The 13,956-nt window shown below is 42.7% G+C and overlaps 1 protein-coding gene across 6 annotated transcripts in view; it reads left to right on the top strand.

Moving 5' to 3' along the window:
* The window catches only part of LOC137428973 (KAT8 regulatory NSL complex subunit 1), a 241,691-nt gene that overhangs the window by 117,966 nt on the left and 109,769 nt on the right, over positions 1 to 13,956 (top strand). For all 6 annotated transcript variants that reach the window (XM_078780889.1, XM_068118907.2, XM_068118909.2 and 3 more), the window contains one exon: positions 8,525 to 8,666. In XM_078780889.1, the coding sequence (XP_078637015.1) occupies positions 8,525 to 8,666 (142 nt within the window). The remainder of the gene's footprint in view (positions 1 to 8,524; positions 8,667 to 13,956) is intronic.

Genomic DNA, 13,956 nt, shown 5'->3' with positions numbered 1-13,956 from the left:
GTTTAGTATTGAGCTCATAAGAAATGAACTGCATATAACAAAGCATTGCCACCACCATCACAATCGTGGTTTCATTTTGCCATAAATTAGTGCTTACGAGCTACAAACTACCAGTGGAGAGGTGGATAGCCATGGACAATAATGAAGGGGAATGAAGGACAATTGGGAAGGAAATGTGCTCATGTCCCAAGTAAGAGGGGTGGGGTGGGGGTGGGTTTAATGGGAATTTAGAGATGCTGCTACATTTCTGTTTGAAAAAGAACGAGTGTTAAACCTCGATCACTCTTACAAGCATAACTTTTAAATTGTTGTTCTTGTTCATAGCACCAAATCAAAAGGGCTGTGTGTGTGTGTGTGTGTGTGTGTGTGTGTGTGTGTGTGTGTGTGTGTGTGTGTGTGTGTGTGTGTGTGTGTGTGTGTGTGTGTGTGTGTGTACATACATACATATACTACACGGCCAAAAGTATGTGGACACCCACGTGCTCGTCGAACATCTCATTCGTGAGGTCGAGTACTGATGTTGGGCGATTAGGCCTGGCTCGCAATCGGCGGTCCAATTCATCCCAAAGGTGTTCGATGGGGTTGAGGTCAGGGCTCTGTGCAGGCCAGTCAAGTTCTTCCACCCCGATCTCGACAAACCATTTCTGTATGGACTTCCCTTTGTGCATGGGGTATTGTCATGCTGAAAAAGGAAAGGGCCTCCCCAAACTATTGGCACAAAGTTTGGAAGCACACAATCATCTAGAATGTCATTGTATGCTGGAGCGTTAAGATTTCCCTTCACTGGAACTAAGGGGCCTAGCCCGAACCATGAAAACAGCCCCAGACCATTATTCCTCCTTCACCAAACTTTACAGTTGGCACTATGCATTTCGGGCAGGTAGCGTTCTCCTGGCATTTGCCAAACCCAGATTCGTCCGTCGGACTGCCAGATGGTGAAGCGTGATTCATCACTCCAGAGAACGCGTTTCCACTGCTCCAGAGTCCAATGGTGGCGACCTTTACACCACTCCAGCCGACGCTTGGCATTGCGCATGGTGATCTTAGGCTTGTGTGCGGCTGCTCGGCCATGGAAACCCAATTTCATGGAGCTCCCGGCGAACAGTTGTGCTGACGTTGCTTCCAGAGGCAGTTTGGAACTCGGTCGTGAGTGTTGCAACCGAGGAGAGACGATTTACGTGCTTCAGCACTCGGCGGTTCCGTTCTGTGAGCTTGTGTTACCTACCACTTCACGGCTGAGCTGTTGGAGTGTTGGTGCTCCGAGAAGTTTCCACTTCACAATAACAGCACTTACAGTTGACTGGGGCAGCTCTGGCAGGGCAGAAATTTGACGAACTGACTTGTTGGAAAGGTGTCATCCTCTGACGGTGCCACGTTGAAAGTCACTGAGCTCTTCAGTACGGCCCATCATACTGCCAATGTTTGTCTATGGCGATTGCATGGCTGTGTGCTTGATTTTATATATATATATATATGTACCTGTGTGTGTATGTATGTGTATATATATATATATATATATATATATATATATATATATATATATATATATATATATATATATATATATATATTTATATATATATATATATACACACACATACATACACACACGACCAGTCAAAAGTTTTTGAACACCTCAATTTTTCCAGTTTTTATTGAAATATAAGCAATTTAAGTCCAGTGAATAACCTGAAATGGTACAAAGGTAAGCGGTAAACTGCTCGAGGTTTATTTAAAAGTTTGGGTTCGTAAAATTGGGAAAATAATGTAAATTGCACAGTTATATTGTAAAAAAGGGGAAAAAAAAAAGGCCCTCTTTAGGAAACAAGTAATGGGTTAACAACTTTCAGCTGTTCTGCAGCTATGTAAGTAAATTTAGCTTTGAAAGTTGATGCAAACAATTCCAGGTGTCCCAACCTCTGTGATTACTTGATTACAAACCCCCTGTCTGTGTTGAAGCAGTATTGGAACAGACTGTTACGACACCCTCTGAAGCATTATTTGGACAATATTGCAATGCAGGAAGTAGTATATTGCTGTCATAACGGCAAGGAAAAGGCAATTTACAAAGGAAGACAGACAGACCATTATAACCTTTAACAGTGTAGGTCTTTCCTTTTGAGAAATTGCAAAGAAAGCCAAGGTGTCAGTGAGTACAGTTTCCTACACCATCAAAAGGCACTTGGAAATTGGAGGAAACTGACAGGAAGAGGTCTGGCAGACCCAAAGCCACAACAGAATCAGAAGACAAGTTTCTGAGAGTCAACAGCTTACGTGATAGGCAGCTCACAGGACAACAGCTTCAAGCACAGCTTAACACTGGTCGAAGTAAGCAAGTCTCAGTTTCAACTGTGAAGAGAAGACTTCGAGCTGCAGGTTTGACAGGTCGAGTGGCAGTAAGAAAGCCATTACTAAGATGGCAAGATAAGAAAAAAAGGCTTGCCTGGGCCATGAAGCACTGCCAGAGTGGAGTACTGAAGACTGGAAGAAGGTCTTATGGACCGATGAATCCAAATTTGAAATCTTTGGTTCATCACGCAGGGTTTTTGTACAGCGTCGAGTAGGCGAAAGGATGGTTCCTCAGTGTGTGACACCAACTGTCAAACATGGAGGAGAAAGCGTGATGGTCTGGGGCTCTTTTGCTGGATCCAGAGTCGGCGACTTGCACAGAGTGACTGGCACCCTGAGGCAAAGGGGCGACCACAGCATTTTGCCGCGCCATGCAATACCCTCTGGTATACGCCCAGTTGGTCAGGGGTTCATCTTACAGCAAGATAATGACCCTAAACACACCTCCAGGCTATGTCAAAACTACCTTCGAGGAAAAGAACAAGACCGGAGGCTTCAAATCATGGAATGGCCAGCACAGTCTCCAGACTTAAACCCCATCGAGCTGGTTTGGGATGAACTGGACAGAAGGGTGAAAGCAAAGCAACCTACAAGTGCAACACATTTGTGGGAACCTCTGCAACAGTGTTGGGAAGAACTTCCTGAACAATATTTGATTTCCATTGTATAAAGAATGCCATGAGTGTGTTTGGCGGTTATATCTGCAAAAGGTGGCTACCTTGCTGAGTCAAAATTAAAATTACATTTTGTTAAACAAAATGATTATACGATTTCTTCTTTATCTCCAATTGTTTATTTGTTCTATGCTTAATTTCAGAGTACATTGAGACATTAAACTGCGTAGATTTCAATAAAAATTGGAAAAATTGAGGTGTTCTAAAACCTTTGTCTGGTTGTGTGTGTGTGTGTGTGTGTGTGTGTGTGTGTGTGTGTGTGTGTGTGTGTGTGTGTGTGTGTGTGTGTGTGTGTGTGTGTGTGTGTGTGCGTGTGTACGTGTGTACGTGTGTACGTGTGTACACGTACGTGTACAGTCACGTGAAAAAGTAAGTACACCCCATGTAAAGTTTTGACTTTCAACATATTTCAACATACAACTATTTGATCTTCATTTCAACAATATTGATAGATAAAGGTGATATAATATAACAAATATCATGAAACATTTACATTTTGTAGCATTTAAATATCATTTAAATAAACATAAAAGCAAATTTCGCATGTGGAAAAAGTAAGTACACCCTTGGCTCTAATATGTGGTATTGCCCCCTTTGGCAGAAACAACCTCAAGTAGGCGTTTCTTATAACTGTCTACCAGTCTCTGACATCGACTGGGAGAAATTTTTGCCCACTCCATGCAGAATTCTTTCAGGTGTGCGATGTTTGAGGGGTTTCTTGCATGCACAGCTCGTTTCAAATTCCCCCACAACATCTCGATGGGATTTAGATCCGGGCTTTGACTTGGCCATTCCAGAACCCTCCATTTCTTTATTTTCAGCCATTCCTTGGTGGATTTACTGGTATGTTTAGGGTCATTGTCATGTTGCAAGGTCCACCTTCGGTTGAGCTTCAACTTCCAACAGATGGCCTCACATTATCCTCAAGCACCCTCTGGTACAATGAAGAATTCATAGTGGATTCTATGACGGTGAGCTGCCCAGGCCCTGATGCATCAAAGCTGCCCCAAACCATAATATTTCCACCACCATGCTTTACAGTTGGTATCGGGTTGTTGTGGTCAAATGCTGTCTTTGGTTTTCACCAAACATGTCTTCTGGTACTGTGGCCAAATAGCTCTACCTTTGACTCATTTGTCCAGAGCACATTGTTCCAGAAGTGCTGGTCTTTGCCTAGGTGTTCATTGGCACACTTTAGTCTTGCCCTGTTGTTCTTTCTGGACAGCAAAGGTTTCCTCCTGGCACACCTCCCATGTCGATCAAATTTGTGCAGCCTCTTTCTAAAGGTAGACTCATGCACTTTGACATCAACAGGGGCAAGAGCTACCTGTAGGTCCCGTGATGACATTCTGGGGTTCTTCGAGACTTCTTTCAGCATCTTGCGGTCTGCTCTCGGGCTGAACTTGCTGGGGCGGCCTGGCTGAACAAGTTGGCAGTTGTTTTGAATCTTCTCCACTTGTAGATGATCTTCCGGACAGTCGAATGATTGATTTCAAATTGTTTGGAGATCTTTTTAAATCCCTTCCCAAACTCGTCGGCATCTATAACCTTCTTTCTGAAGGCCTCAGAGAGCTCTTTTGATCTAGGCATGGTGACACCGCACACTTCAACAACAAAGAGCAAACCAAACTAAATGTCTGAGGTTTAAATAAGACAGGTTACTCCAAGATCCTCTCTAACGATGTTCTAATCATTTGCACCTGAGCTGGTGCACCTGATCCTAATTTTAGGTATTTGAAGTAGTGATAAATGTAGGGGTGTACTTACTTTTTCCACATGCGAAATTTGCATTTATGTTTATTACCTTCGCAAAAGCGGAAGGTTATGTTTTGATCGCTGTGTATTTATTTGTATGTCTGTGTGTGTGTGTGTATGTTATTCGCATAACTCAAAAAGTATTCAACCGAATTGCATGAAATTTGGTGGGATGATTGGTTATTATACGGGACACATTTGATTAGATTTTGGGAGCAATCGGGTCAAAGGTCAAGGTCAAGGTCACGAAAAGGTCAAAATCGTATTTTTACCAAGTACAGAACAGTAGCTGCGGCGAAGGTATGCGCTCTACCGAGTGCCCGTTCTAGTTTAAATTATACAATGGACTACAAAATGTAAATGTTTCATGATATTTGTAATATTATATCACCTTTATCTATCAATATTGTTGAAATGAAGATCAAATAGCTGTATGTTGAAATATGTTGAAAAAGTCAAAACTTTACATGGGGTGTACTTACTTTTTCGTGTGTGTGTGTGTGTGTGTGTGTGTGTGTGTGTGTGTGTGTGTGTGTGTGTGTGTGTGTGTGTGTGTGTGTGTGTGTGTGTGTGTGTGTGTGTGTGTGTGTGTGTGTGTGTGTGTGTGTGTGTGTGTGTGTGTGTGTGTGTGTGTGTGTGTGTGTGTGTGTGTGTGTGTGTGTGTGTGTAAGTATATTTGTCTGTATATATTTGTATGTATATATATACACACACATACATCTCCCTCCGAAACACAACGCGGCTCCCAAAAGTTCTCCTCACGACCACACACCAGCCAGAAACAGCCGAGCCACCAGAGAGACCAACAGTTCCAACCAAAGCTCCGACGGCTTTCCTCACGAGCCAAAAATGCAACCGCCCGTGCCCAGAACGAGAGGGAGAGAGAAACAGATTCTTCCTCTCTACTCCGACTGAACCTTCCAGCTCACGTGTCATACGACCAATCATGCCTTTCGCAGGCGGGGCCTCACGGCCCTCTTGACCGCCCACCGATTCGCCGCCTCAACTGGGGCGGGGCCTTTTTCCTTAGACGGTTGGTGAGGCGGGGTTTACTTTCTGATCGGGGTGACGTTCAGCACTGTCTGCATTATCTCAGTTGTCGTGGTTTAATGGAGCGCTCGTTTGCATGGCTGGCCGAGAGAATGTAAAAACATAAGGAAAAATCGCAGGAAGCAAGTACATTCTGGGAATTATCCTTATGCCCTATTTAACCAACACAAACCACCCTCCATGTGGTGACATGCAAACAACCTTAAGATCATGGGTTCCCTGCTGATGTACATTGGATCACGAGATGTCTTCTACACGTCACATGGTCAATGCTAAATATATGTATTGTCCTGGCGCCCGGCGATTAAGATCAGGGACGGATGGTCGGACCACCTTCAACTCCGAAGATGACAGCGCGTGGGAATGAAGGGATGCGAGATGTTAACTGAACGAACACAAGGGTTTATTCCCTGAAACCTCCACAAATAAACATGGCAATAAAATGTACATAAATGATCCAAACAAAATAAACAAAGACGAAATAAATGTTGAAGTAAAACTAAATCCTATTTTGAGATGCCTCCACACACTGATTCACAAAACACGACAGGGGAAAAAGTAATCAAAATAAAATGTTCCCTCTCCAGCATGACGCTGTCTCCAAAGGGTCTTTTTGGCAAGGTCGGCAGCGCAATGTGGCTCGGAGCCACTCGCACGGGAAACTCGGCCAAGATGGCTACGTGGAACGCCACCTGTTGAAGGCACCGTAGGCTCCTAGGGAGCGTGAAGATGGCCCTCTCGTTTTCTCCACCTTTTTGTCCTTGGGAGGAACAGCGTGGCCTTCAGCTCCCGAGCAGAACACCACCGCCAATACCCTCTAACGTCATCACAAAAACCTGCTCTCTCCCTCAGCGTACAAAATGGAGTAAGAAGCAAGCGCACTCTCCTTCACACGTCAGAGCTCATCACATCCATCGGGGCGATGCCTGCCGGCTTTTCTCTCCGCACCCTGATTCTCCACCTCTCATGGGTGGGACCTTTTGCTTATTAGGTTCATTAGGGCGGGGCTTAGTCTGACCGGCTCGTTCTTGGCTTTTATCAGCGGGAATTGTAATTTCAAGTATTGTTCACAAAAACCATAAGGGAAAAATTAGAGGGAAGGCATGCACTGAGGAACATTATCCTTAAAGCCTACAGATAATTATCACTGCATCACACCCTCGCATGATGCACAATTAAACAAGCTTAAGCTAGTCTCCCAACTTAACATATCGAAATGCTTCTATACGTCATGCAGCCCATGCTACTTCATATACAGGTCTACCTCTGCTGTGGTATTCTTTTATCTACCCCCCATAAACGTAACAATATATACACTACATGGCCAAAAGTATGCGGACACCCCTTCTATTTAGTGGATTCGGCTGTTTTAGCCACACCCATTGCTGACAGGTATATATAATCAAGCACACAGCCATGCAATTTCCATAGACAAACATTGGGAGTAGAATGGGCCGTACTGAAGAACTTAGTAACTTTCAACGTGGCACCGTCATAGGATGCCACCTTTCCAACAAGTCAGTTCGTCAAATTTCTGCCCTGCTACAGCTTCCCCGGTCAACTGTAAGTGCTGTTATTATGAATTGGAAACGTCTAGGAGCAACAACAGCTCAGCCGTGGAGTGGTAGGCCACCCAAGCTCACAGAATGGGACCGCCGAGTGCTGAAGCACGTAGCGTGTAAAAATCGTTTGTCCTCGGTTGCAACACTCGCTACCGAGTTCTAAACTGCCTCTGGAAGCAGTCGTCACAACTGTTCGTCTGGAGCTTCATGAAATGGGTTTCCATGGCTGAGCAGCTGCACACAAGCCGAAGATCACCATGCGCAATGCCAGGCGTTGGCTGGAGTGGTGTAAAGCTCGCCGACATTGCACTCTGGAGCATTGGAAACACGTTCTCTGGAGTGACGAATCATGCTTCACCATCTGGCAGTCCGATGGACTAATCTGGGTTTGGCGGATGCCTGAAGAATGCTGCCTGCCCGAATGCATAGTGCGAACTGTAAAGTTGGTCTGGGGCTATTTTTCATGGTTCGGGCTGGGCCCCTTGGTTCCAGTGAAGGGAAATCATAACACTACAGCATACAATTACATTCTAGATGATTTTGTGCTTCGAACTTTGTGGCATCAGTTTGGGGAAGGCCCTTCCCTGTTTCAGCATGACAATGCCCCCGTGCACAAAGCGAGGTCCATCCAGAAATGATGTGTCAATATCGGTGTGGAAGAACTTGACTGGCCTGCACAGAGCCCTGACCTCAACCCCATCGAACACCTTTGGGATGAATTGGAATGCTGACTGTGAGCCAGGCCGAATCCCCCAACATCAATGCCTGACCTCACTAATGCTCTTGTGGCTGAATGGAAGCAGATTCCCCGCAGCGATGTTCCAACATCGAGTGGAAAGCCTTCACAGAAGAGTGGAGGCTGTTATAGCAGTAAAGGGGGGACCAACTCCATCTTGATGCCCATGATTTTGGAATGAGATGTTCGAGCACATACGGTTGTGATGTTTGGGTATCCACATACTTTTGGCCTTGTAGTGTACATATGTATATTGTATATGTATGTCAGTTAAAACCCACCTTGAGATAAAGATAAATAAAGTGCATGCTCACAGAGACTTCATGTTGGTTTGGTTGGCGATTTTATGTTGTGGCTCAAGTTATTTGCAACATGTGCATGGCCGTGTCTTTTTCCAGACAGCAAAGTGCGACCTGGCGATGGGCAGAAGAACGAGCATCCATTGCAAGCCGCTGGACCTGGTTGCAGGCCCAAGTGTCAGACTTGGAGTACAAGATCCGTCAGCACAATGAACTCTACCGACAGCTCCGCAATAACAAGGCAAGCCAGGCTCAGTTGAGAATGTGATCCTGTAGGCAATAGAGGCTGTCAACCCGATTGTTACCTTGTTCCTGCATCGAAGATGTTTTGTTTGAACTGTCATTTTGAGCACAAAACACATGTACTTTGACATTTACTTATTGTTAAATTTATTTGTGTGGCTCTTTGTTTTGATCATACTTTATTTATTTTTAACTTCCTTTGCATTCACTTTTTCAAATTATCTGACTCGCTGCCCACATGACATCATGAATATTTTCATCAAAACTTTCTCTTGCACAATATGTTGCCTTTAAGGACCTTTAAGGACCAAGAGACGCATCCGCTCCTAAATGTTTGAGTGGTGTATCTCCGATATTTTCCCTGCAATTTTAGATTACTATGTTTGTACATTGGCAAAAATTGTGCAGTCACAATGGGCAAGACTGGCTAAGATTGCTCACACTGGGTAAGAGTGTTTGTCATTTCCATTATTTATTTATTTATTTATTTTTTGTCATGCACACTCTTGAATTTCAATTTAAAAATTGAAAGTTAGCCATGCTAGCCATAAAATTGGAGTTGTATCTGAAAATTACTTTCAATATGCTTGTCCTCAAAGGGTTAAAGCTGGTATGCTCCCTGATCACTCAAAATACGTTTGTCTCCCTGCACCCCTTCTTTCTGACTACCATTCCTGTTGTACACCGCTCCTTTTCCTATTCCATCTCCAGGCACTGCATGACGTCATCACCTGGCACCGAAGGGGGCCCGGCGATGACGCGTGCTGAAAGGGAGTACTGTGGGACCCTGCTATTTGCGGAGGATATGATATGTTCCTTGAAAATGCCACGAATAGGGTGCCGGCTTGGGATCCTAGGATCCTAAGTTGGAATCCTGGTCAATTGCTGAATTAACGCCAGGGGGGTTGACTCAGCCTGTCATCCTTCCGAGGTCGGCAAATTGAGTACCAGCTTGCTGGGATGAATGATCCTGGTGTGTGCCCCGGTTTGGAATAGGTGCACCGTATCCCTGCGCATCGTAAGAGGCGACTAAACGGTTGGCATCAGGATGGGCATACGAACATTGCCTCAAAAAGGGAACCATGATGATTGTCATGGGGCCCGCAAGACTAACCCATGGTCTTGCAGGGAAAATGGCCTTAAAAAGGCAATTTAATATTTTTTAGATGCTGTGGAGTGTTTTCATTCTGTGCAGTAACTCGTGAGGATGACGTGTTATTGAGTTGGTGGAACATTGCGCGAAGCTTTCGATTATAGTGCGGCCAAAATTGGCGGCTGCGACAGCCATGAAAACTCATTGCACACAGCAGTGAATGTCGAAGCAGGTCATGCTCGTGACTCGTAGAAGATGTTTTTTGTGTATGTCCAGCTGCTTTATGCATGGCTGGTGAACGATGGGTTTTATAAATGTGTCAAACTATCAGCTCGTTAAATTTTTTTTTTGCGCCCCTGATAAACCGTGAAGTTGTGGAACACGGCTGTAAGTAGGAAACAAGACGGAAAGTCTAACAGCGGCGTAGCCAGGCTTGTTTGATACTTTAGTTGAAGAGGATAGTATGGCCTGGGTGGAGATACCAGTTAGCAAATAATGTAAGTGTTAAATTATTTTGAAGTACCGTACTCCAAGTCTCTAAGCTATCTGTCACCATGGAAGTGAAGAGATTGCATTGAGACACTGGTTTCTTTTATATGTTTCGCGTCAACAATGAACTAACCATACACCGCTTCAATCTAGAACCTTTGCAGTCACGACAAAGGGATTGCAGTGTTACAATTATATTTACTATAGTATTATTATTATTATGAAAACGATACCACTGTATAATGAAACCTGAGCTAATTTGTCCGAAGGGGCCTGAAGGTGAGGCATGAAGGCATGAAGCCTAAGGCCTATAAGTACTATGTCGTTGGAAAACCCGCAACGCCTATGATATTTGATGGTAATTTTAACAATCGGTTTGTTTGTGTTTCACACTGAATGAAAAACGTTCAGGTCGAGCATGGCGATTGTGATACATGACAGGTCCGATGATATGTCCGCCTGAAAGGCATATAAATCAAATGGCGGTTTGTGGAGTTAGCTGTAATGACATCACAGACATAATGACAGCACATCACCTCTTCCATGTGACCACATCCTCAGCTCTGATTGGTGTACGTTTGTAAGTGACATACATGCATACATACATACGGACAGACAAACACTTCTCGACGGCTTTGCCCTATGGGCTACGCCATAAAAACCGTGAATACGCGGTACACTTTTCCGTGAATAGAGAAACGGGTTGCATTTTATCAACCGCGCAAAGTGGAACTGCTTTTTTTCCCACATTTTTTTGCTTTATTGTTTTTTTGAAATTTTCGGGATTATTTCATATTATCGTTAGTTACGGGAGAACATTTAAAATCCTTGGCGTCTTTCATAGGAGTAAGTTCTGTGTACTCAAACCCAGATCCCTGGCACTTTGGAAAAAAAAAAAGAAAAAAAAAGTTTACATTCAGTAATGTTGTCATGGTAAACATGAAGAATGTTTTTTGTTACTGAAACGAGCAATGCAGTTTTTGTCACTTGTCACAAGCCAACCATGTGACGTGTCATTGGATTCATATCTCGATATGTCACTGTCATTGATGATGACTCGTTTTTGAATAGTCAGTTGTTTTCCCCTTTTATATTGGTTTCACCCTTGTTTTGTTTTCCCTGCTACCACACAAAGTCACAAACTTGGTGATCGATCTTTGCGGAACCGTGCCCTTCATAGATCCTTTTGAAATGAAGTCATCAAACATCTTGCACACTTTATTGGATTGTCCTTGTGTGTGTTTGCTCTATGGGCAAAAGTGATTTGTGTGATATTATTTTAATGGAATAACCGAGGTGACTGACATAATAGGTGTTTCAGTTGATCAAATGCCAGCTTTGTTAGGAAACTGAATACAACCTCTGACCCCAGATGGAAGACCACACACCCAGTTGTCACATCACTTATCAATCGTGCTGCCGCAAAACCAGAAAACTGTCTTGAAATCCATCCACTACTTAACATTTTGTTCACAGTATGATAATGAATTTGCAAAAAGGTAGTCATCGTAATTTAGTGTCTAAAAACTCTATCACGTGTACCAGCTCGTGGATAAAATCCAACTGGTGATGCCCCTCTCGTTCATTTCAAGAACACTGAAAAAGATTGGTTTTCTTTGATGACGCAGGAGTCGTGTTTCCCTTTCCTTTATTGAACGCATTGGGCGCAGCGCTGTTTATTTTTATTTTTTTTATTATTATTTTTTAATAATAAAAAATTATTTTGTATGTCTCCACCGACGAAGTCGCTTGATAACTTGTGAACCAGTGATGGGATTTTGACCAAAGTTGGTACAAGTGTTATTATGATTTAAAGATGAACCGATTTTATTTTGGGGGCCAAAGAGGTCAAAGGCCAGAGGTCACGTTTGGTAAAAAAAAAATTATGTTACTGCGCTAACTTGAGTCAGTAAAGGGATTTTGACCAAACTTGGTATAAGTATATATTATGATGAAAAGATGAACTGATTAGATTTCAGCATCAAAGGTCAGAGGTCATGCTTGGTAAAAACGTACTACAGTACTTGAGAACAGCTGAAGGGATTTAAATCAAACTTGGTACAAATATTATAATGATGTAATAATGTGGTTGGCGGTATATTGGTTGACGCTGTGAAGTCGAAGAGTGCATTCTAGTTTTTTCTTTCTTTTATTTGCTGTAATAATCAGGAAAATGTTTGTATCGATATCATCATTCAGACAAAACAAGTCAAAGGGCACACAATGCAGGGTATCAATGGGCAGCAAACTATGACAAGAAAAATGTTTTCTAGTTCCTTTTGGTGATTTAATAGATGCATACCATACACTGTACACTGCTGCAAAGGAACTGTGTGTGACAAAATTTGTTCCTTATGGTCCATTTTGGTTCCTTTTGGTGATTAGATGCACCGATGATGGGAGGCAGAATTCTGACAGTTTGGCATTTGTGCTGATATTCCCTTGCTTATTCCTGATTTATGTTGCTGGTCCAAGCAGAATACTTGTGGGGTGAAAGGACCCTGGAACAGCACTAAAGTACATTGCTGCTCTACTCTATATAAAGGACAGTATAAAATTGCTGAATTGTATGCAGATTGGAGAAAATCAGTAATACATAAGATGTAAAACTGACATGTCAACAATATAAATAGAGCATTGTAAAGTTGTTAACAATATGTACAGAAATTTTACTTTCATAAACCTGCGTTGAGTAACTTCTTAAAATCCGGAAGGAAATATGAAAATGGGCTTTTCCCACAAGGCATGTGAAGACATTACCCACGAGGCGTTGTTGTAAAGATTGATGCTGAAATTCTGTCTCCCTTTGCATAAAAGATGATTCTCCTCTTTTTGGTTTGTGATATCCTAAGTATATAATTTGTCAATTATACTTACTGCGGATATGTCTGAACTTTGTGGAATCCAAAACTATTTGGCTAATTTTCCATACATGCTTGGGGTACCCAGGGTCGGATTATGGGCACAAAATAAATCCCCCTCTATCTTTCGCTGCTCCTGCGAGGGTTGGGAGATGACTTGCAATTTTCTCCTGCACACGTGGGATAGTGCAACTGGTTGAACCACTTGACACCCTCTTTCACTCGTGGAGGGAATGTGTATTGCTATTTATCTCTGAATAGTGCCATTGTGACCTATTGAGCAGGATATAATTATTAGTCGCCGTTAAATTGGACTGCATGTCATCCAACCATTTATATGTTAAAGTGGTAGAATACAAAGATCGCCAAAAGCTTCAAATATGCTTCACATTTATCAAGGTCGACATAACAGCATGATGGAACATAATGGAACAAAAGTTGATGTGTATTATTGGTATTGAAAAGGGCCTATTACCGCATGATGACGTCAAAGCTTTAAAACGATTATTGTCATTGGAAAGTTAATGTACAGTCACGTGAAAAAGTAAGTACACCCCATGTAAAGTTTTGACTTTTTCAACATATTTCAACATACAGCTATTTGATCTTCATTTCAACAATATTGAGAGATAAAGGTGATATAATATAACAAATATCATGAAACATTTACATTTTGTCGTCCATTGTATAATTTAAATAAACATAAATGCAAATTTCACATGTGGAAAAGGTAAGTACACCCTTGGCTCTAATATGTGGTATTGCCCCCTTTGGCAGAAACAACCTCAAGTAGGCGTTTCTTATAACTGTCTACCAGTCTCTGACATCGACTGGAAATTTTTTTT

This window comes from Myxine glutinosa, chromosome 6 (genome assembly GCF_964187855.1).
Source record: "Myxine glutinosa chromosome 6, kmMyxGlut1.1, whole genome shotgun sequence".
Classification (NCBI taxonomy): domain Eukaryota; kingdom Metazoa; phylum Chordata; class Myxini; order Myxiniformes; family Myxinidae; genus Myxine; species Myxine glutinosa.
The sequence above is the reverse complement of the archived record's forward strand: the minus strand, read 5'-3'. Positions and strand labels throughout refer to the sequence as shown.